Below are 25,981 nucleotides of genomic sequence, written 5' to 3'. Positions count from 1 at the left end.
ATCCAAGCCTAGTTTCCAGAGATAGTGTTCATTACTTGATCCTATTCAAACATATCTTGACAGACTGAGTCTTGAATTAAGATGGACATAAAATTTATCATCACGATGAGATTTAATAGCATCATTCACGGCCTTGGACCAGCATTTCTTATTAATATATTGATAATTATTGACATAGTTAAAAGTGTATCACTTAGGTTATACTTCTGTACAAGTTGTAGCATATTATATATCGGAGATTTTCTACTCCATACATTGCATGTAAAACTATCTGTACACATAAATTGACCCAGGCGAACTAGAAACATTTCTTTAAAAACACAGTTATACTTTGCATTTCATAGCTTTCCTAAGAAGTATTGTGCTCTTTAATCTATGTAATACTGTAGTGGCATGATACCGATAGCATCCAAAACAACAATACTGGGAGTGCGCCTGTGAAGTCTCTGAACTTTTATTTTACAAAATTGACGTTGTACAACTTCAAGCATTTCATACTTTTTAGAGGCAGTTTATCCCATACGGTACATCCATAGAGTTCATATGATAAGATTACCCTCTCCCAGATACGTGCTGCTGATATAGGATTCAGACCACCAAAATACAACCCAGTATTATGGTTAGTGTTGATGAGTACACGTAACTTTTCACATGCAGATTCTGTACATTCAAGCGATTATTCATCTGTACTAAGATATGCACCTGCATATTTAATAGATTTTCTTTGTGGAACATGCATATCGCCAATTGATATATTAGTGGTTTGAACCTTATTGTTTGGGCATCCAAAGTATAAAACTGCACTCTTGGTTACATTATATTTTGCTGCCACATATGATCATAGTTTTGAACGACATCAAGAAGATTTTGCAGGCCTTTATTTGAGATACTCCATTAAGTAATGTCGTCAGCAAGAAGGATCCCAGGGCATTTACCCCATGGCAGAATTAAGCCAGAATCTGAGTTTTCAAGTTCATATAGATCATTAATAAATAGCGTGCAAAGCCAGGCGGACATGACTCTACCTTCACCTACTCCTTGATTCACGGGGAATGCATCCGACTTAAATCCTTCAAAGCATACAAATGATTAAATAGAGCTGTAGGAGAGTCTTTATATTCTCCATAGTTTACCCGTTATTCCTATATCATACAGTTTAATAAATAATCCATAAAACCATACCCGATCAAATGCTTTTTCGTTATCTATTATTAATCATGTTACAATGGCAGCAGGCGAGCTACATGCATATCACAATAGACCTACATGCATGTCCCAATGGCAGCAGGCGACCTACATGCATGTCACAATGACAGCAGTGGGCCTACATGCATGTCACAATGGCAGCAGTGGGCGCACATGCATGCCATAATGGCAGCAGCGGACCTACATGGATATAACAATGGCAGCAGTGGTCCTACATGCATGTCCCAATGTTAGCAGGCGACCTACATGCATGTCCCAATGGCAGCAGACAACCTACATGCATGTCACAATAGACCTACATGCATGTCCCAATGGCAGCAGACGACCTACATGAATGTCCCAATGGCAGCAGATAACCTACATGCATGTTACGATAGACCTACATGCATGGCCCAATGGCAACAGACGACCTACATGCATGTCCCAATTGCAGCAGCAGACCTACATGCATATCACAATGGTAGCAGTGGACCTACATGCATGTCCCAATGGCAGCAGACGACCTACATGCATGTCCCAATGGCAGCAGACGAACTACATGCATGTCCCAATGGCAGCAGACGACCTACATGCATGTCACAATGGCAGCAGACGACCTACATGCATGTCCCAATGGCAGCAGACAACCTACATGCATGTCACAATAGACCTACATGCATGTCCCAATGGCAGCACACGACCTACATGAATGTCCCAATGGCAGCAGATAACCTACATGCATGTCACAATAGACCTACATGCATGTCCCAATGGCAGCAGGCGACCTACATGCATGTCACAATAGACCTACATGCATGTCACAATAGACCTACATGCATGTCCCAACGGCAGCAGGCGACCTACATGCATGTCACAATAGACCTACATGCATGTCACAATAGACCAACATGCATGTCACAATAGCAGCAGGCGACCTACATGCATGTCACAATAGACCTTCATGCATGTCCCAATGGCAGCATACGACCTACATGCATATCCCAATGGCAGCAGACGACCTAAATGCATGTCCCAATGGCAGCAGACGTACCTACATGCATATCACAATAGGCCTACATGAATGTCACAATGGCAGCAGGCGAGCTACATGCATGTCTCAATGACAACAGTGAACCTACATGCACATCACAATGGCAGCAGACAACCTACATGCACATCACATTGGCAGCAGACGACCTATATGCATGTCACAATGGCAGCAGACGACCTACATGCATTGGGTGAAGGCGGGGCTGTACTATGTCTGTAGTACTGTACTCGTATACACGTTTGTTGAATCTAGCGCATTTTTATGAAGCCTTAGAGTGAGTTGGAATATTTCCCCACGTCTGAAGGCATGCATCTGTATGAGATCATCTCGTGAGTGAAGAGTGGACAGTCGGGTCTCCTCTTATGAACGTATGGGTCACGTATCTGTGCGAGTAGACTCTGTGTCTCTGTCTATCAACAACAGTTGTTCCGCACATCAATGTGTTGAACGAAATGAACATATGATCATGATCAAGTATATAAATGTTCGGCCGAAAGGTGAATACAGAAATAAATATGACACACTACTTAACTGTTCTCACATAAGTGTTTATTGTTTATAAAACTATATGTTAACAAAACCCAGCATACAGTCGTCAAGGAAATACGTAGTAAAATATTTGAGACAGAGAAAGGAAGAATTCCGTATGTATGAGTGACGACGCTGTACAAATTCGCCCTCCTCATTTGCAGCGAGACCAACCCCATACAAGCGCCATAATGAGTTAACGTTTATACAAAAGACATGATGGACACATCTCATCAATTATTCTGTCGGTTGATATATTCACAGTTTGAGCTACGTTCTTCAGTGGCGGATCCGGCAAATTAAGATTTCAAAATCCTCCTCTATAGTAGTCACGGTTAACACATGCACAAACATTGTACACTTTACAGTCGGTATTGAACATAAACACTTGTAACAACTGGGGCAGAGGTAACCGACTTGAAAACTTGGAAGCTAAATAAGGTATTTTCCTGAAGGGAGGTATTGGTAGTATGTGAAGTCTACCCCTGGTCTGGCGTGTTCCACCTGACATGTATGTAATGTGCTGCGTGTAGGACACGGGCACGTCTGTTTTCCACCGAACCCTGCACGGAGGCCCTGAAAGTCGCACGGAGGCCCTGGAAGTCCCACGCAGGATCTGTGGTAGCGCCTCGTAATTACTTCCATAGAAAATTTACAGGAAGGCCTAGAGTGTTTCTCCAAAAGACACTATCGGCTACCCTTCCTATCAGAGGCCAGGAGCTAACACAGGAACATATTTGTATACGCCTCGGCCGTCATAGAACTGGAACATTAACATTAAGTCAGTAAGGAAGGAACCTGGGCTGTGACGACCGTCATGCGAGATATTATGTATGCATGACACTGGGCTATGACGACCGTCATGCGAGATATTATGTACGCATGACACTGGGCTGTGGCGACCGCCATGCGAGATATTATGTATGCATGACACTGGGCTATGACGACCGTCATGCGAGATATTATGTACGCATGACACTAGGCTGTGACGACCGTCATGCGAGATATTATGTACGCATGACACTGGGCTGTGACGTCCGTCATGCGAGATATTATGTATGCATGACACTGGGCTGTGACGTCCGTCATGCGAGATATTATGTATGCATGACACTGGGATGCTAACAGTATATATGCAATGAACGAATAACATATAACACTACTTCAAATCCAACTTCTAAAATTACTTACTTATATATATTCATAAGAAAATAAACGGGATCATGAATAGTCTCTCTTTTATAAAATATTTGAACGCATTTAATTAGAATAGTAAAAACAGTATGGTCCACATTTCATGCACTGTAATATGAATGCATCTCACAAATGAATGATTCGACATCTATATAACCTTAAGAGTAATGCTCTATTTACAGATCTTACAGGAATGTCACAACTACGTATGCCGTCGAGCAATAGTACCTTTCTGTATCCACAACCCACCGGAAACACTCTGTATACATTGGTGAATGCAAGCACTGGAATGTTATGCTCTGTTCCAAACATTGGCATTTTAACGCTGGAATGATATGCTCTGTTCCAAACATTGGCATTTTAACGCTGGAATTATATGCTCTATTCCAAGCACTGGCATTTTAACACGTGGGTGATATGCTGTTCCAAGCACTGGCATCTTAACGCTTGGGTGATATGCTCTGATCCAGGCACTGGCATCGTAACGGTGAGATGTCATGCTCTGTTGCAAGCACTGGCATCTTAACACTTGGGTGCTATGCTCTGTTCCAAACACTGGCATCTTAACGCTTAGATAGTATGCTCTGTTGCAAGCACTGGCATCTTAACACTTTGGTGCTATGCTCTGTTGCAAGCACTGACATCTCAACGCTTGGGTGATATGCTTGTGCAAGCACTGGCATCTTAACACTTGGGTGATATGCTCTGATCCAAACACTGGCATCTTAACACTTGGGTGATATGCTCTGATCCAGGCACTGGCATCGTAACGCTGAGATGTCATGCTCTGTTGCAAGCACTGGCATCTTAACACTTAGATGGTATGCTCTGTTCCAAGCACTGGCATTTTAACACTTGGGTGCTATGCTCTGTTGCAAGCACTGACATCTTAACGCTTAGATAGTATGCTCTGTTCCAAACTCTGCCTCTTACCGCTTGGGTGATATGCTCTGTTGCAAACACCGGCATCTTAACGCTTGGGGGATACGCTCTGTTCCAAGCCCTGTCATCTTAACACTTGGGTGATACGCTCTGTTCCAAGCCCTGTCATCTTAACGCTTGGGGGATATGATCTGTTTCAAGCACTGGCATCTTAACGCTAGGGGGATATGCTCTGTTCCAAGCACTGACATCTTAACGCTAGGGGGATATGATCTGTTTCAAGCACCGGCATCTTAACGCTTGGGGGATATGCTCCGTTTCAAGCACCGGCATCTTAACGCTTGGGTGATATGCTCTGTTTCAAGCACTGGCAGCTCGATCAGTAAAGGCCATGGCTCTAAGATGTAAAGATCTATATATGGAATGCTACGTTTCTATGTTACATTTAACACTCGATATCCCACCTTTCCACTGTCTCGCTGTGCAAAGCAAGGTTTCATTAACTCAAACAGATCCCGGAAATTGAAAACGGCTGAAGTCGTTTAAATATTTATCTGGCGCCCGAGATGATAAGTCTGTGCTTTGGCATAGTGTTGTGAAATCACGGAACTCACTGGTGTCTCTGTAACCACCACCTTCATATTGTTACCTCTGTCCGACTCTCAACAACCATAGTAATGTATCATTCTGTGATGTTTCCAGTAAACACGATTGGCGTCTGACACAACGTCACAAGATGCAGGTATACATGGCAGGGTAGACTGATGATAACAGCACCAACACATCAGTAGTTCCGATATTGAGCAGTATTAGCACGGGCTGCCGTCCTCGCTGTCTACTGTCTTAGGAAACCTCCGTTCATAAAGCGGGTTATAGAACGAGACCTCTTCTGAGTTGAACTCACTACAAAACCAAGACATACAGCATTATCATGTGAACTTGAAGACAAATAACATAGTCATGTGTAATTGAAGACAAATAACGTTACTCTATGTTAATGAAGACAGATTACGAACATGTGTGTAATTGAAGGCAAAAAACGTTAACTACACAGTGTACTTGAAGATAAAAAACGATACCCTGTACATGCGTGCATTTAAAGACAACTAACGTTCATATGTGTATGTGAAGACAAAAATCGTTACTCAGTGTAACTGAAGACAAATATCTTTCATATGTCTAATTGAAGACAAAGACGTTACTCAAATAAGGTTACTCAGTGTAATTGAACACAAATACCATTACTCAGTGCAATTGAAGACAAATACCGTTATTCAGTGTAACTGAAGACAAATACCGTTACTCAGTGTAACTGAAGACAAAAACCGTTATTCAGTGTAACTGAAGACAAATATCGTACATATGTCTAATTGAAGACAAAAACGTTACTCAAATAAGGTTACTCAGAGTAATTGAACACAAATACCATTACTCAGTGCAATTGAAGACAAATACCGTTTTTCAGTGTAACTGAAGACAAATACCGTTACTCAGTGTAACTGAAGACAAAAACCGTTATTCAGTGTAACTGAAGACAAATATCGTACATATTTCTAATTGAAGACAGGACGTTGTTCAGTGTTATTGAAGACAAATACCGTTACTCGGGGCAATTGAAGACAAATACTGTTACTCAGTATAACTGAAGACAAATAACGTACATGTGTCTAAGTGAGGACACATAGTGTTACTCTGCCATTGTATAACTGACAAAAAGCTGCAACTGACGTTGTTCGGGGAACACATTTTATTCCAAACGCCAACAGGTAAGGGCCTAGTGTCTTAGGTGCACCAATACATCACTCGGACACTTTACAAGGAATAACAGAATGTCTGGGGATTAGACGACAAAAGATCTCGTCATTGCATGAAACTCAACATCACAATATTGCCACGCAGTGGGAAAGCCACCTCACCAGCAATCCACACATATGCAACACACGATCACTTTATCCACGGAACATCAAACGTATTTCCCATAGCCGGTGGAACATCGTGTGTACTAAAAACTCTACAACTAGTTCAGCTTGTCGGATTAATATATTGCACTGTAATATTTCCGATGTACTGAGCTGGACCTGAATGTCGATGAGCTCAGTGTTAGCAGCAGCAACAACAGCTAATACTCCCACTGCGATCAAGGCATGAGCGGATAAATATATGTGTGTCTCACCGCCACTGCAGCACCGCCATGGATAAGGAAAGTAGTGCGACGTCTGTGTGCACCTTGATGTTTGTGGATACGCAATATGCATCTGACAAACATTACTTGATCAATCAATGTGACACGTGTAACCCGTGTCATATGGGTCTATCAGCCTCTCAGTGACATAAACATGCCCTCAAGAATATACTCTCTACCCACGATATTTCATGCATGTATATACTCTCTACACATGATATGTCATGCATGTATATACTCTCTACGCACGATATGTCATGCATGTCTATACTCTCTACCCACGATATATCATACATGTATATACTCTCTACCCACGATATGTCATGCATGTATATACTCTCTACCCACGATATGTCATGCATGTATATACTCTCTACCCACGATATGTCATGCATGTATATGCTCTCTACCCACGATATGCCTGCATGTATATACTCTCTACCCACGATATGTCATGCATGTATATACTCTCTACCCACGATATTTCATGCATGTATATACTCTCTACCCACGATATGTCATGCATGTAGATACTCTCTACCCACGATATGTCCTGCATGTATATACTCTCTACCCACGATATGTCATGCATGTATATACTCTCTACCCACGATATATCATGCATGTATATACTCTCTACCCACGATATGTCATGCATGTATATACTCTCTACCCACGATATGCCCTGCATGTATATACTCTCTACCCACGATATTTCAGGCATGTATATACTCTGTACTCACGATATATCATGCATGTATATACTCTCTACCCACGATATGTCATGCATGTATACACTCTCTACCCACGATATGTCATGCATGTATACACTCTCTACCCACGATATTTCATGCATGTATATAATCTCTACCCACGATATGTCATGCATGTATATACTCTTTATCCACGATATGCCTGCATGTGTATACTCTCTACCCACGATATGTCATGCATGTATATACTCTTTACCCACGGTATGCCTGCATGTATATACTCTTTACCCACGGTATGCCTGCATGTATATACTCTTTACCCACGGTATGCCTGCATGTATATACTCTCTACCCACGATATGTCCTGCATGTATATACTCTCTACCCACGGTATGCCTGCATGTATATACTCTCTACCCACGGTATGCCTGCATGTATATACTCTTTACCTACGGAATGCCTGCATGTATATACTCTCTGCCCACGATACGCCATGCATATACTCTTTACCCACGGTATATAATCCATACTTAAATCCAACATTCTCTTCACACGGTATGTGGTTGTATTTGTGTCCAATGATCCCCGTGACTGGGCGCGCGTGTTGTACTCACCTGGCACACGCGGGACTCTCCTGGGTCTCGCTGTCCTCGCACTGGGCGTTCAGCATGCTGCAGTTAGAGTGGATAGGTTTCAGTAGGTTATTTCTGGAGTGAGTGCGTGAATATTTCTTCATGTCGCACCAGTGATGCGGCACCGGTCTGCGCACATCTGTACAAAGGCAGTGTACTGATTGTGTGAAGAATGGAAACATTTTCAACTGTCAGCTGCCCTAAATGGTTTGTCAACCAGCCGCCTGTACATACCACGCAGCGTAAAAAGGAAATATGGAATTTTAAAATATCTTACTTGTCTTTCTCATACAAAGAGAGGTTCACCTCGGTGAAGGCATAGTTGGGGACATTGCGGCGCTTGGGCAGTCTTCGCCTGAAACAAGGAACACTTTATATAACATGATGTCTGCATACCCTGAAACAAGGAACACTTTATATAACATGATGTCTGCATACCCTGAAACAAGGAACACTTTATATAACATGATGTCTGCATACCCTGAAACAAGGAACACTTTATATCACATGATGTCTGCATACCCTGAAACAAGGAACACTTTATATCACATGATGTCTGCATACCCTGAAACAAGGAACACTTTATATCACATGATGTCTGCATACCCTGAAACAAGGAACACTTTATATCACATGATGTCTGCATACCCTGAAACAAGGAACACTTTATATCACATGATGTCTGCATACCCTGAAACAAGGAACACTTTATATCACATGATGTCTGCATACCCTGAAACAAGGAACACTTTATATCACATGATGTCTGCATACCCTGAAACAAGGAACACTTTATATCACATGATGTCTGCATACCCTGAAACAAGGAACACTTTATATCACATGATGTCTGCATACCCTGAAACAAGGAACACTTTATATCACATGATGTCTGCATACCCTGAAACAAAGTGGGATCAGCACAGCTGTCTGCAGTCTCACTAGGTGACCATGGGATGTGTTGCAGTAGCGCCTCACACATCATCCAAGTGCTCCTAACATTGTGCTAACTCTGACCATGTACGCATAGTGCCTGATGGTGTATACGAATTTAGCGATGTCGTGCGTCAAATGTTCATAAACCTTATGTAAATTTAGAAAATGCGCTACAATGAGCCGCGGGTGTTAGACCTTGACTGTAATTCCAACTGTATTGAATCACATGCATGGCCTGGACAGCAGCGACACTACATCCTCAGCTTATCCTGCTCACAGTTTCAAGTTTCAGTTGAGTTTTACTCCCCTGCTGCTATTCTGAGACACACGATGGTGTAACCAATGTTAACAACGTAGTTTCATTATATCCCGCTGTTACGCGCATGGTTAAAAAGAGGCAGCACTTTGCTCCACGTCTGGTATTGGAGAAAGAAAGCCGACTTTTCTTGATCTATGTGTTCGATATGCACGACTGCTAATTGCATATAAAACGAAGTGGGTTAGATGGCAGACACAATAGTGATGCTGCTGGACAAATGATTTATATAGTTTAGATGAGCATTCGATAATTAATCTATTCCACACTATCTGTTATTGATCGCCAGGACTCGCTGGACTGAATCTCCGTGTTCATCACACACTGGTCATCGGAGCTGTCCAAGGCTACACAAATCTTGAAGGTACAATAACACCTACTTCCGCTTGAGACTTGTCTATATTTAACTTAAATCAATAATTTGAAAACTGCCAGTGTACAGGGCTGATTATATGAGTAGTGTTCTGTATATTGTTAAAGGCTGAGATAGTGCAGGCGACTGAGGGGAAGTAGCCCTCTCTTATTAGGTTAAAGCGGCGGCGGCCAGTGACAGGGTAATGAGGTGCTGCGCGCTCCGCCAGCCTGCTATCTCCCATAGGGAAACGATAAATAGCCCGGTAATTGCCTCAGTAGGTTTCTTATCACACACCATTTCAACATCAATGTATCACAATGCTTCCGAAAACAGTATCGTAAGAAAAGGAAAGCCGATAGTTTGATAAATAAAATGAAATACGGTGTGGCATATTGTATGAAATATGGGATTTTGTTGCTCCGGCTTATCCAGCTTAAAGCACCGTGATGCCCCTGATACACGAGAGATACGAGGCAATGCGACTACCCCCGGCGGCCCCGCGACAACCTCCTACCCACGCTTGGAGTAATTGTACAGACAGAGTGCTGAGAGGCTGATACGGTGACATGTCTTTAGGAAATAGAATGTGGCAGTCTGAAGCCGACAACAGGCTACACACACGACGGAATTATATGACGCCATGTATATAGCGGTAAGATTGAGATGACCTTAAAGTAGGTCACCTGGACACGGGGCACAGACGTGCACTTCTTGCTTTCTTTTGTCAACTATAACACTAACAGAGACATCAAACACTAGTACAAGATATACGGTTCTTGGTTGAGTTTCAAGCAGATCTGAAGTAATTATTCTGGAATTTTAAAATCGATAAATATATATACTGAACAACAAAAGTTCCTGTGATATTGAATAAGATTTAATGCAAAGTTATGTTTATTACCAAATCTGAAACAATTTCGGTTTGCAAAAGATAAAAGACTCCTGTAAGTGTTCAAATGGTTGAATTTGCCATACTGACTTCAGAAAATGCGTGATTTCATAAAAATAAAACATGAACATGCCAAAATGTCAATTTACAAATCAATAGCGTGCGTGTCCATCTCTGGTTGTATGCAGCACCTAACCCCGGTACCTCTAGATGCAAGCATAGCGTTGTATTGTATACTTTAGTGTACGTTGCTGTTGTTTAGTACACTTCAGTGTTCATGTTGTTCAGTACACTTCATTGTTGCTGTTTTACACTTTAGTATTGCTGGCTGTTGTATAGTCCACTTTAGTGTTGATGTTATATAGTACATTTGGTGTTGCTGTTGTTTAGTACACTTCAGTGTTGCTGTTGTTTAGTACACTTTAGCGTTCCTGTCATTGAGTACATTTCAGTGTTGCTGTTGTTTAGTAAACTTCAGTGTTGCTGTTGTTTAGTACACTTCAGTGTTGCTGTTGTTTAGTACATTTCAGTGTTGCGGTTGTTTAGTACACTTTAGTGTAGCTGTTGTTTACCACACTTTAGTGTTGCTGTTGTTTAGTACACTTTAGTGTTGCTGTTGTTTAGTACACTTCAGTGTTGCTGTTGTTTAGTACACTTCAGTGTTGCTGTTGTTTAGTACACTTCAGTGTTGCTGTTGTTTAGTACACTTCAGTGTTGATGTTGTTTACCACACTTCAGTGTTGCTGTTGTTTAGTACACTTTAGTGTGGCTGTTGTTTACCACACTTTAGTGTTGCTGTTGTTTAGTACACTTTAGTGTTGCGGCTGTTTAGTACACTTTAGTGTGGCTGTTGTTTACCACACTTTAGTGTTGCTGTTGTTTAGTACACTTTAGTGTTGCTGTTGTTAAGTACACTTCAGTGTTGCGGTTGTTTAGTACACTTTAGTGTGGCTGTTGTTTAGTACACTTTAGTGTTGCTGTTGTTTAGTACACTTTAGTGTTGCTGTTGTTTAGTACACTTTAGTGTTGCGGTTGTTTAGTACACTTTAGTGTTGCTGTTGTTTAGTACACTTTAGTGTTGCGGTTGTTTAGTACACTTTAGTGTGGCTGTTGTTTACCACACTTTTGTGTTGCTGTTGTTTAGTACACTTTAGTGTTGCTGTTGTTTAGTACACTGCAGTGTTGCGGCTGTTTAGTACACTTTAGTGTTGCTGTTGTTAAGTACACTTCAGTGTTGCTGTTGTTTAGTACACTTCAGTGTTGCGGTTGTTTAGTACACTTCAGTGTTGCTGTTGTTTAGTACACTTTAGTGTTGGTGTTGTTTAGTACACTTTAGTGTTGCGGTTGTTTAGTACACTTTAGTGTTGCTGTTGTTTACCACACTTTAGTGTTGCTGTTGTTTAGTACACTTTAGTGTTGCTGTTGTTTAGTACACTTTAGTGTGGCTGTTGTTTACCACACTTTAGTGTTGCTGTTGTTTAGTACACTGCAGTGTTGCTGTTGTTTAGTACACTTTAGTGTTGCTGTTGTTTAGTACACTTTAGTGTTGCTGTTGTTTAGTACACTTTAGTGTTGCTGTTGTTTAGTACACTTTAGTGTTGCTGTTGTTTACCACACTTCAGTGTTGTTGTTGTTTAGTACACATTAGTGCTGCAGATGTTTAGTACACTTCAGTGTTGCTGTTGTTTAGTACACATTAGTGTTGCAGATGTTTAGTACACCTCAGTGTTCCAGATGTTTAGTACACCTCAGTGTTTCAGATGTTTAGTACACTTTAGTGTTGCTGTTATATAACAATCGTGCATGCTTCTGCATATTACTCTTAGTACGGCATCTGTATACTTTTTTAAGATTAAATCCAATTTCTCTATATTGGGTAAGTGAAATGTGACCAATGCTGAAGAAATTTTGGTGGATTCCTGTCTCATTGTTGTTGAGCAGGGTTACGAAGCTGATAAACCAAAAACATGATTCGAACCCACGATCATGATATACGTGAACGCCTAAGGAAGATACTGCGGCGCATTGGGCAGCTGGACCGCCACATATCAAATTATTATGATTGAGTTAAATACACCTTATCCCTTTCTATATACATTTCATAAATAGCTTCCAGTCTTATCGGTGTATCAAAGGACGCAGAGAACATGGTGATGGCCTCGTGAGCTGTGTGTCAGCCTGTGTCAGTATGGCCACTTCTGTGCTTCTGGTGGCCACAGTGCTGGCGAATTCCTTGCACAGTCCGGGAACACACAACAAGAAAATAACATGAACAATAACTGTCCCGGATGAGGGCCGAAAGTCAAACAATAATTGATTACGAAAAGGGGAAAAGTATAATTAATGTGGAAAAGTCTCTTACTCGAGACTACATGCCTACATAAATACACGAGTATTGTGTTACTCCCAAAAGCATTTCTTTAAAATTGATTAACACTATTTACACAAGTGATCAAATGTACCATTTAGCCGTCCTAACGATGACTTGCGCTGTTAACGAAAATCATTGATGCATATTCCAGAAAGAGTTGTGAATTGTGTTGTTTGTTCTTCACACACAGCCTTAAGAACTATCGATCGCGTCTCCTGTTTGCACCAATACTGTCGCCCGAGTCTCACGTGGTATATGCGCTCAAAGTCTGTAAGGTCATGTATTTTGTGAGGTACAGGTGTTGAGATAAGTATTGGCTTAATTACCAATCCCGTTTAATCTTCATTGTGAAAAAAACAATATGTAGAAAATAGCATGTAGCCTGTTTACAGCGGTTTGCATATTGAGCATTGTTTATCGCGAACTGCATGTAGCGTGTTTACAACAAACTGCTCAATGAATATTGTTTATCGCGAACTACATGTAGCGTGTTTACAACAGACTGCTCAATGAATATTGTTTATCGCGAACTGCATGTAGCGAGTTTACAACAGACTGCTCAATGAATATTGTTTATCGCGAACTGCATGTAGCGTGATTACAACAAACTGCTCAATGAATATTGTTTATCGCGAACTACATGTAGCGTGTTTACAACAGACTGCTCAATGAATACTGTTTATCGCGAACTCCATGTAGCGTGTTTACAACAGACTGCTCAATGAATATTGTTTATCGCGAACTGCATGTAGCGTGTTTACAACAAACTGCTCAATGAATATTGTTTATCGCGAACTACATGTAGCGTGTTTACAACAGACTGCTCAATGAATATTGTTTATCGCGAACTCCATGTAGCGTGTTTACAACAAACTGCCCAATGAATATTGTTTATCGCGAACTGCATGTAGCGAGTTTACAACAGACTGCTCAATGAATATTGTTTATCGCGAACTGCATGTAGCGTGTTTACAACAGACTGCTCAATGAATATTGTTTATCGCGAACTGCATGTAGCGTGTTTACAACAGACTGCCCAATGAATATTGTTTATCGCGAACAGTATGCAACGTGTTAACATGGAAATATTTGTGCTGTGAACCTTGTGTGGATTGTGAAGTTATTTCGATATTACTTTGGCTTATGATTGCGGAGTTTAAATATAAATATGACGCCTCTTGTGGTCAATATCGATCGCAACTGAGTCGAAACTGTTGAAATAATGCCATTAAGACGCACATTAGCTGTTATCAGTTTGATATGGAGGGAGTGTCGAAATGATGCTATAATGTAACTTACTTGTAATATCTACAGACAACGACAAGGACAATGATGACGATGATGAGCATGACAAAGAGCGAGGTGACCAGTGTCCACATGATGTAGAGGTACTGATTGTCTTCAGCTGGACTCTCGGCATCCATAACGCCTACCAGAACTCCACCGTCCTCACCTGCAAAACAGCATGCACAGATTACTGACACTTATGTACAGACATAAGTCAACTGGGCTGTTTCAGAGTTATACAATTCATAAATAAATGTTCACCCAGCAACAGCCTTAACTAATCGGATGTTCAAACCTTGACGTCCTTGTACATCACGCGTGGTGGTCATATTTGTGGCACTGTTCAAACTCTGTTCACTGTTAGAGAAGTCGTACGTTGGCTCCAAAAAATCAGCCGTCAGTACACTCTGAAGAGAGGAGTCGTTGAGTTCTGGGTGTTCCTGATGTACCTTCACTCCGAGCCGAACTGCCGTTGTCGGCACTACACTGGGGGAGCTGGTCACTTTGTACAGGAATTTATAGGTTGCATGGAACCCAGTTCTTTCCTTAGAAGAGTCGGAATGGAACTTGACTAGCAATGTATTGTAGCGTGATGTGATGGAGGAGGGGGCCTCGGACCCACACAGGATGCTGAGGCGCGCGGCAGCAGGGGATTCCCCGTCGTACACTTCCACGCTGTCGTAATGTTCATTACATCGACCCAACCCATATTTTGGGAAGTCTACGTTAGTGAAGTGGAGAAACACCCTGGCGTCAGGAGGTGCTGTGATTGTCCATACACATGTCTGGTCGGCCGCATACTGCTGGGGCCATCCAGGCGACGCAAACTCACCAAAGTCGGTTGTCAGGAGGGCATGGCAGGGCCAGTCTGGAAAAGTGTCAGGTTTACATATTACGTAACCATTTAACAAACCCCAACTTGACAAAAATAGCGTCCCCGGTGGACTACCGAAATATGAATAGCCAGGGCAAAACGTAAAGCTGCATACAATAAAGCAAAAAGGGATCAATCCACATTCCCTCAGGCAAGGCTAAATAAAAACAAAACGAGAATAGTCGTAATAAAAGAAACTTAAGGGAATCTAAATACAAAAAACTCAACGATAGCTTAACATCTTAAACAAATAGTAAAAAGACACAAAGCCTCAACATGCCGCCAAAACAAACTAACGGACTCCACACTGGTCACATAGACCTAAACAGCCATAAGCACAAAATTAAAAAGCATCTTAAAGGCCACTTCCCCCACTGTCCCACAGTTGAGGACATAAACCACCTAATATTCCAATCTAAACACTCCAACGTACACCGCAACAAACTCTAAGTGAAATAGGCACTCACATCACCACAACTCCTCACTAAATCCTCCGACTATCACCACCTCGGCAATTACCTAATCAAAACCAAATTAAACGGTAGGATCTGAATGCCCTACCCATAAAAACAAACAAAAGCAACCAAACATCACACTTTCATATCAGTTCGGTCAGCTACGTTTAGGACCATGTTCCCAATTAACCCTATTACTCTTGTGTAATCATCATCATCATCATCATCATCACCACCATCATCATACACATTAGGGATATCCGCAATTATATCAGGAACGTGCAGAAAATACAAGTAGTTCCAAAGTCTCATGACACAGGTTCGTATCAATAAATTTCGGATTTTACACCTCAGATGGATAGAAAACACTTTTATTGTAATAAACAGTTTTTTATGGCAGTATTGCACGCCATTAAGTAAAATCTCTGGCCATTTGAATGTTCCTTTTGGGCTTTTTACTTGAAGATAACATTGGTTAAGTGCATGTGCAAGCATTGTTAACCTCCTTGTATGGGTTTCCAGCTATTCCTCTGTTTGACTGATGACATTGGGTAAATGTGATCATTACTTCTGCAGAGTCACACAGAGAATCAGCATTCAAGCATTCAAAGTAAGTCATATGACCATATTGGTTAAGGTCTTTGTTAAAAAAACGGTGGATGAAAGAAGGAAAGGATGACAAAAATAAGAGAGAAACACAAATGTAGACAGAATCAGTTTCTTTTTTCAGGTAACAGAAACACCCCATTTCAATACCTGTCTCATAGAAGACTCTGAATCCCTGTGCATCGTGCTGCCCATTGGTGACCAGCTGAATGGTGATGTTGTTGGACTGACTTACGTAGGAACCAATATTCTGATCAGCACAGAAGCGCACAGGCCCATGTGACGTCATCTCCATAACCATCAGTTTGTCATTGACTTCATCACACGGGTTGTGCGTCTTGCGTCCGAGGACCAAATGAGTGAAAGTAAACTTGACTACCTAAAATGACAAATATGCCAATATATTCCACATTGATGTGACCCATAAAACGAAGCATCAAAGGCAATGAAAAGGGAAAAGAACCAGTTTTGAGAACACAATCACTCACTCTACAGTTCCTGCAAAAAAAGGGTATTTATTGTAAAGATCATTTTGAATACATTAAGTAATCATTAACTGTTAAACAATGTCCTGTAAAACTCCTCAGTACTAGTGACAGACACTTGTCGGCCTACCTTAATTTGGGGGTACATTGATCTGCCAGAACACCCCAGTACTTGCGACCACACAGTTGTTTGTCAACCTACCTTGTGTTGGCATACATTGACCTGTAGGAGAACACCCCAGTACTGGCGACCAGACAGTTGTTTGTCAACCTACCTTGTGTTGGGGTACATTGACCTGCTAGGAGAACACCCCAGTACTAGCGACCAGACAGCTGTTTGTCAACCTACCTTGTGTTGGGGTACATTGATGTGCCACGAGAACACCCCACTACTATCGACCAGACAGCTGTTTGTCAACCTACCTTGTGTTGGGGTACATTGACCTGCTAGGAGAACACCCCAGTACTTGCGACCAGACAGTTGTTTGTCAACCTACCTTGTGTTGAGGTACATTGACCTGTAGGAGAACACCCCAGTACTGGCGACCAGACAGTTGTTTGTCAACCCACCTTGTGTTGTCATACATTGATGTGCCAGGATAACACCCCAGTACAGGCGACCAGACAGCTGTTTGTTAACCTACCTTGTGTTGGGGTACATTGACCTGTAGGAGAACACCCCAGTACTGGCGACCAGACAGCTGTTTGTCAACCTACCTTGTGTTGGGGTACATTGACCTGTAGGAGAACACCCCAGTACTGGCGACCAGACAGCTGTTTGTCAACCTACCTTGTGTTGGGGTACATTGACCTGTAGGAGAACACCCCAGTACTGGCGACCAGACAGCTGTTTGTCAACCTACCTTGTGTTGGGGTACATTGACCTGTAGGAGAACACCCCAGTACTGGCGACCAGACAGCTGTTTGTCAACCTACCTTGTGTTGGGGTACATTGACCTGTAGGAGAACACCCCAGTACTGGCGACCAGACAGCTGTTTGTCAACCTACCTTGTGTTGGGGTACATTGACCTGTAGGAGAACACCCCAGTACTGGCGACCAGACAGTTGTTTGTCAACCTACCTTGTGTTGGGGTACATTGACCTGTAGGAGAACACCCCAGTACTGGCGACCAGACAGCTGTTTGTCAACCTACCTTGTGTTGGGGTACATTGACCTATAGGAGAACACCCCAGTACTGGCGACCAGACAGTTGTTTGTCAACCTACCTTGTGTTGGGGTACATTGACCTGTAGGAGAACACCCCAGTACTGGCGACCAGACAGCTGTTTGTCAACCTACCTTGTGTTGGGGTACATTGACCTGTAGGAGAACACCCCAGTACTGGCGACCAGACAGTTGTTTGTCAACCTACCTTGTGTTGGGGTACATTGATGTGCCACGAGAACACCTCACTACTGGCGACCAGACAGTTGTTTGTCAACCTACCTTGTGTTGGGGTACATTGACGTGCCAGGAGCAGTTCAGGTGGTGGGCATATTTCCGGGGCCAGTTTGGGCTTGCGAAATTGCCAGTTGCAGTAGTCATCACACCGCCACAATCTGGGAGCATATAGTAAAATGTTATGAGCAACTACACACGCAAAGAGTAATAGGTTGGGGCTGTTGCCGGTATTACAAATGAATAATATTTTTTATACGATGAGGTCAAATGGGCTATCCGCTTCCGCTATCCGGGAAGACGCTCTATCCACCGGACGATGGAGACAGTCTCGCAGATAGTGACTGATTTTGAGTGACACATGAGGTTTCAATCATATCTGCGTAAACATCTTACAGCTACAATGGATAGAATTATCATAAAAATGCCCAATTGTTATCAAAAATCTTTAACTTGATAGCAGCAAGCATTTCCCTGACGACGGGCTCCTGTCTATTCTATTGTTATGTGACGTCACTGGCGTCACGTTTCTTGTTTGTGACGCCATCCTTATATTATGTTCTGTGACGTTGCTATTTGTAAAACAATGACTTTCATTGTGTGTGTTTTTAATACAGCTACTCCATTTCCACTGTTGTGTGTTGTTTTGTTCATTTTGGGGATTAACCACACATTCTATCCATTTAGCCATAATATCGGTAACGTGTTTTTCAGGCCTTTTCATTTGCAGAAGTTCTGCTCCTTCGTCGGGCAGTTAATGGCAGACCTCGGGCTTCTGCAGATGATAACGCCCTGATAAATACGTTCTATTGTCAATCCGACAACGCGCGACTACACTCCGTGTAATGAAAGGGTGGGATGGTACGTGTGTTCATACTGTGTAACCAATAGCCATTGTCTGTTTGAATTAATTCTGTATATGGATATTTGATGTTTTCTAACTACAATACTGCAGTGGCACATGCTGAGACTTCCAGCAAGTATGTGTTCTTTACATTAGAGGCATTGCCGTTGTATCCTCAGCTGTTCGAAAGTATTGAATATATAGCGATGGGTGGTACGTTATTGATTAATATCTTTAGCTTTATCTTAGGTGATCTTCAGCCTCCACATAATAAGTACAAGCATCTCCTGATCGCCTGGCTCCTGTTGACTGACTCCTGCAGTATAGACGGTAGTTCCTGCGACACTTCAGTACAAACGTACCGGCTAACGTTACAAAGTATGTATTATGTTTCTACACACAACGATGTTGTGTTTCCTAGCAACTAGTAGATTGAGAGTATAACGTTGGTATTATTACCCGCCTCCTCCTTGATCCTGTAACTAATATAGAACAACGTACAGCAATTGCTTAATTATCCAGCAGAATTTGCAGCAGACATAAAAAGACGAACAAGCAAAGAACGTACTGTGGAGTGTGTGATCATTGAGAGCCACAGAGAGAGCTTGTTACTGATAGAGCTGTTCTCGTGTCATGTGCAGCGGAGATGAGGAACAAGAGTATACCAGATATTGCAGGCATACCATTTACATGGTGTCGATCACGATCGCAAAACCGTGCACACTGCTTTGTTTCTTTTGGAACACGGACACGAATACACTGGTAAACTGAACGCATACACTTTGAAGTACTTGAAACAATAATCCAGAACGACTTTCGTCGAATACGCATATATCAGGAACTTAAATACCAGACATCTCCAAAACTGCACCCTGCCATACACGGCGGATGAAGTCTTGTGAGGGCGTCTCTGTCGCTAGATCTATTTTCTGTAGACACTATGAAGCAGGGCGTCTTACAGTTATGCGATATATTTCTGATATAAATAGCATAATGTTCCCTCATAAGTGTTTGCCTAAGACAGTGGGTGACATACCTAGAAATGGCTTCATCTCGAAATGATGAACTTGGGCAGCTCCTTGGTCGTACAGGCCTCCTACATCACTTCCGGTCTTGGAACTCAGCATGCAGGTGGCATCCTGTATCTAGAACACAGATAGTACATGGCCTGCAGTTACCACCCCAGCCACATCACCCCTCATCCTGCATCTAGAACACAGATAGTACATGGCCTGCAGTTACCACCCCAGCCACATCACCCCTCATCCTGCATCTAGAACACAGATAGTACATGGCCTGCAGTTACCACCCCACCCACATCACCCCTCATCCTGTATCTAGAACACAGATAGTACAAGGCCTGCAGTTACCACCCCACCCACATCACCCCTCATCCTGCATCTAGAACACAGATAGTACATGGTCTGCAGTTACCACCCCACCCACATCACCCCTCATCCTGCATCTAGAACACAGATAGTACATGGCCTGCAGTTACCACCCCACCCACATCACCCCTCATCCTGTATCTAGAACACAGATAGTACATGGCCTGCAGTTACCACCCCACCCACATCACCCCTTATCCTGCATCTAGAACACAGATAGTACATGGCCTGCAGTTACCACCCCACCCACATCACCCCTCATCCTGTATCTAGAACACAGATAGTACAAGGCCTGCAGTTACCACCCCACCCACTTCACCCCTCATCCTGCATCTAGAACACAGATAGTACATGGCCTGCAGTTACCACCCCACCCACATCACCCCTCATCCTGCATCTAGAACACAGATAGTACATGGCCTGCAGTTACCACCCCACCCACTTCACCCCTCATCCTGCATCTAGAACACAGATAGTACATGGCCTGCAGTTACCACCCCACCCACTTCACCCCTCATCCTGCATCTAGAACACAGATAGTACATGGCCTGCAGTTACCACCCCACCCACTTCACCCCTCATCCCGCATCTAGAACACAGATAGTACATGGCCTGCAGTTACCACCCCACCCACTTCACCCCTCATCCTGTATCTAGAACACAGATAGTACATGGTCTGCAGTTACCACCCCACCCACTTCATCCCTCATCCTGCATCTAGAACGCAGATAGTACATGGCCTGCAGTTACCACCCCACCCACTTCATCCCTCATCCTGCATCTAGAACGCAGATAGTACATGGTCTGCAGTTACCACCCCACCCACTTCATCCCTCATCCTGCATCTAGAACGCAGATAGTACATGGCCTGCAGTTACCACCCCACCCACTTCATCCCTCATCCTGCATCTAGAACGCAGATAGTACATGGCCTTGGGGGGAACTAAATGTTCGCTATAACGGATATGTTGTAGGCGTGGGCCACTATAGAGTAATACTGCACTGCTAAGCATGGATGTAACAGTCGGTGTGAAGACTATAGTGCGCATAACAATGTGTTTAAAGCTTGAGGCGGTTATTACAGTGGGGTTAAAGAATGCTGTGGGTATTGCAGACGGTTTAAAGACTGTTGTGCGTATTAGAGTGCATTTAAAGAGTTGTGTGTGTATTACAGTGTTTTTAAAGAGTAGTGTGGGTATTAGGGAGGTTTTAAAGAGAGTTGTGAATATTACAGTGAGTGTAAAGATTGTTGTGGGTAGAGGACTGGATTTGAAAGCTGTTGTGTTTATTGTATTGGATTTAAAGTGTGTTGTGGATATCATAGTGTATATAAAGACTGTTGTGTGTCTATTGTTACACATGTTTTGGGTGTTACACATGAGCATGTTGAAGGAATGTTTTGGGTGTTACACATGAGCATGTTGAAAGAATGTTTTGGGTATTACACATGAGCATGATGAAGGAATGTCTTGGGTATTACACATGAGCATGTTGAAGGAATGTCTTGGGTATTACACATGTGCATGTTGAAGGAATGTTTTGGGTATTACACATGAGCATGTTGAAGGAATGTTTAGGGTATTACACATGAGCATGATGAAGGAATGTCTTGGGTGTTACACATGAGCATGTTGAAGGAATATTTTGGGTGTTACACATGAGCATGATGAAGGAATGTCTTGGGTATTACACATGAGCATGATGAAGGAATGTTTTGGGTATTACACATGAGCATGTTGAAGGAATGTCTTGGGTATTACACATGAGCATGTTGAAGGAATGTTTTGGGTGTTACACATGAGCATGTTGAAGGAATATTTTGGGTGTTACACATGAGCATGATGAAGGAATGTTTTGGGTATTACACATGTGCATGTTGAAGGAATGTCTTGGGTATTACACATGAGCATGTTGAAGGAATTTCTTGGGTGTTACACATGAGACTGTTGAAGGAATGTTTTGGGTGTTACACATGAGCATGTTGAAGGAATATTTTGGGTATTACACATGAGCATGTTGAAGGAATGTCTTGGGTGTTACACATGAGCATGTTGAAGGAATGTTTTGGGTGTTACACATGAGCATGTTGAAGGAATGTCTTGGGTATTACACATGAGCATGTTGAAGGAATGTTTTGGGTGTTACACATGAGACTGTTGAAGGAATATTTTGGGTGTTACACATGAGCATGTTGAAGGAATGTTTTGGGTATTACACATGAGCATGTTGAAGGAATGTTTTGGGTATTACACATGAGCATGTTGAAGGAATGTTTTGGGTGTTACACATGAGACTGTTGAAGGAATGTTTTGGGTATTACACATGAGCATGATGAAGGAATGTTTTGGGTATTACACATGAGCATGTTGAAGGAATGTTTTGGGTATTACACATGAGCATGTTGAAGGAATGTCTTGGGTGTTACACATGAGACTGTTGAAGGAATGTTTTGGGTGTTACACATGAGCATGATGAAGGAATGTTTTGGGTATTACACATGAGCATGTTGAAGGAATGTCTTGGGTATTACACATGAGCATGTTGAAGGAATGTCTTGGGTGTTACACATGAGACTGTTGAAGGAATGTTTTGGGTGTTACACATGAGCATGATGAAGGAATGTTTTGGGTATTACACATGAGCATGTTGAAGGAATGTTTTGGGTATTACACATGAGCATGTTGAAGGAATGTCTTGGGTATTACACATGAGCATGTTGAAGGAATGTTTTGAGTATTACACATGAGCATGTTGAAGGAATGTTTTGGGTGTTACACATGAGCATGTTGAAGGAATATTTTGGGTGTTACACATGAGCATGTTGAAGGAATATTTTGGGTGTTACACATGAGCATGATGAAGGAATGTTTTGGGTATTACACATGAGCATGTTGAAGGAATGTTTTGGGTATTACACATGAGCATGTTGAAGGAATGTTTTGGGTGTTACACATGAGCATGTTGAAGGAATGTTTTGGGTATTACACATGAGCATGTTGAAGGAATGTTTTGGGTGTTACACATGAGCATGTTGAAGGAATGTTTTGGGTGTTACACATGAGCATGTTGAAGGAATGTTTTGGGTATTACACATGAGCATGTTGAAGGAATGTTTTGGGTGTTACACATGAGCATGTTGAAGGAATGTTTTGGGTGTTACACATGAGCATGTTGAAGGAATGTTTTGGGTATTACACATGAGCATGTTGAAGGAATGTTTTGGGTATTACACATGAGCATGTTGAAGGAATGTTTTGGGTGTTACACATGAGCATGTTGAAGGAATGTTTTGGGTGTTACACATGAGCATGTTGAAGGAATGTCTTGGGTGTTACACATGAGCATGATGAAGGAATGTTTTGGGTATTACACATGAGCATGTTGAAGGAATGTTTTGGGTATTACACATGAGCATGTTGAAGGAATGTTTTGGGTGTTACACATGAGCATGTTGAAGGAATGTTTTGGGTATTACACATGAGCATGTTGAAGGAATGTTTTGGGTATTACACATGAGCATGATGAAGGAATGTCTTGGGTGTTACACATGAGCATGTTGAAGGAATGTCTTGGGTATTACACATGAGCATGTTGAAGGAATGTTTTGGGTATTACACATGAGCATGTTGAAGGAATGTTTTGGGTGTTACACATGAGCATGTTGAAGGAATGTTTTGGGTATTACACATGAGCATGTTGAAGGAATGTTTAGGGTATTACACATGAGCATGTTGAAGGAATGTTTTGGGTATTACACATGAGCATGTTGAAGGAATGTCTTGGGTATTACACATGTGCATGTTGAAGGAATGTCTTGGGTATTACACATGAGCATGTTGAAGGAATATTTTGGGTGTTACACATGAGCATGATGAAGGAATGTTTTGGGTATTACACATGTGCATGTTGAAGGAATGTCTTGGGTATTACACATGAGCATGTTGAAGGAATTTCTTGGGTGTTACACATGAGACTGTTGAAGGAATGTTTTGGGTGTTACACATGAGCATGTTGAAGGAATATTTTGGGTATTACACATGAGCATGTTGAAGGAATGTCTTGGGTGTTACACATGAGCATGTTGAAGGAATGTTTTGGGTGTTACACATGAGCATGTTGAAGGAATGTCTTGGGTATTACACATGAGCATGTTGAAGGAATGTTTTGGGTGTTACACATGAGACTGTTGAAGGAATATTTTGGGTGTTACACATGAGCATGTTGAAGGAATGTTTTGGGTATTACACATGAGCATGTTGAAGGAATGTTTTGGGTATTACACATGAGCATGTTGAAGGAATGTTTTGGGTGTTACACATGAGACTGTTGAAGGAATGTTTTGGGTATTACACATGAGCATGATGAAGGAATGTTTTGGGTATTACACATGAGCATGTTGAAGGAATGTCTTGGGTATTACACATGAGCATGTTGAAGGAATGTCTTGGGTGTTACACATGAGACTGTTGAAGGAATGTTTTGGGTGTTACACATGAGCATGATGAAGGAATGTTTTGGGTATTACACATGAGCATGTTGAAGGAATGTCTTGGGTATTACACATGAGCATGTTGAAGGAATGTCTTGGGTGTTACACATGAGACTGTTGAAGGAATGTTTTGGGTGTTACACATGAGCATGATGAAGGAATGTTTTGAGTATTACACATGAGCATGTTGAAGGAATATTTTGGGTGTTACACATGAGCATGATGAAGGAATGTTTTGGGTATTACACATGAGCATGTTGAAGGAATGTTTTGGGTATTACACATGAGCATGTTGAAGGAATGTTTTGGGTGTTACACATGAGCATGTTGAAGGAATGTTTTGGGTATTACACATGAGCATGTTGAAGGAATGTTTTGGGTGTTACACATGAGCATGTTGAAGGAATGTTTTGGGTGTTACACATGAGCATGTTGAAGGAATGTTTTGGGTATTACACATGAGCATGTTGAAGGAATGTTTTGGGTGTTACACATGAGCATGTTGAAGGAATGTTTTGGGTGTTACACATGAGCATGTTGAAGGAATGTTTTGGGTATTACACATGAGCATGTTGAAGGAATGTTTTGGGTATTACACATGAGCATGTTGAAGGAATGTTTTGGGTGTTACACATGAGCATGTTGAAGGAATGTTTTGGGTGTTACACATGAGCATGTTGAAGGAATGTCTTGGGTGTTACACATGAGCATGATGAAGGAATGTTTTGGGTATTACACATGAGCATGTTGAAGGAATGTTTTGGGTATTACACATGAGCATGTTGAAGGAATGTTTTGGGTGTTACACATGAGCATGTTGAAGGAATGTTTTGGGTATTACACATGAGCATGTTGAAGGAATGTTTTGGGTATTACACATGAGCATGATGAAGGAATGTCTTGGGTGTTACACATGAGC

General features: G+C 42.0%; 1 protein-coding gene across 4 annotated transcripts in view; it reads right to left on the bottom strand.

Annotated features, from left to right (window-relative positions):
* Positions 1–2,199: 2,199 nt before the first annotated feature.
* The window catches only part of LOC139473064 (uncharacterized), a 45,983-nt gene continuing 22,201 nt past the window's right edge, over positions 2,200–25,981 (bottom strand). For 2 of the 4 annotated variants that reach the window (XM_071255573.1, XM_071255574.1), the window contains exons 6-13: positions 20,222–20,330; positions 18,390–18,502; positions 16,607–16,835; positions 14,817–15,389; positions 14,534–14,687; positions 8,645–8,722; positions 8,350–8,406; positions 2,200–5,743 (exon numbers count right to left, since the gene is read on the bottom strand). In XM_071255573.1, coding sequence (XP_071111674.1) covers positions 5,650–5,743; positions 8,350–8,406; positions 8,645–8,722; positions 14,534–14,687; positions 14,817–15,389; positions 16,607–16,835; positions 18,390–18,502; positions 20,222–20,330 — 1,407 coding nt within the window. In that variant the 3' untranslated portion in view covers positions 2,200–5,649. The other 2 variants (XM_071255575.1, XM_071255576.1) reach the window with 2 other exon arrangements.

This window comes from Haliotis cracherodii, unplaced genomic scaffold (genome assembly GCF_022045235.1).
Source record: "Haliotis cracherodii isolate W230 unplaced genomic scaffold, xgHalCrac1.p SCAF_26, whole genome shotgun sequence".
In the NCBI taxonomy this organism is placed as follows: Eukaryota; Metazoa; Mollusca; class Gastropoda; order Lepetellida; family Haliotidae; genus Haliotis; species Haliotis cracherodii.
The sequence above is the reverse complement of the archived record's forward strand: the minus strand, read 5'-3'. Positions and strand labels throughout refer to the sequence as shown.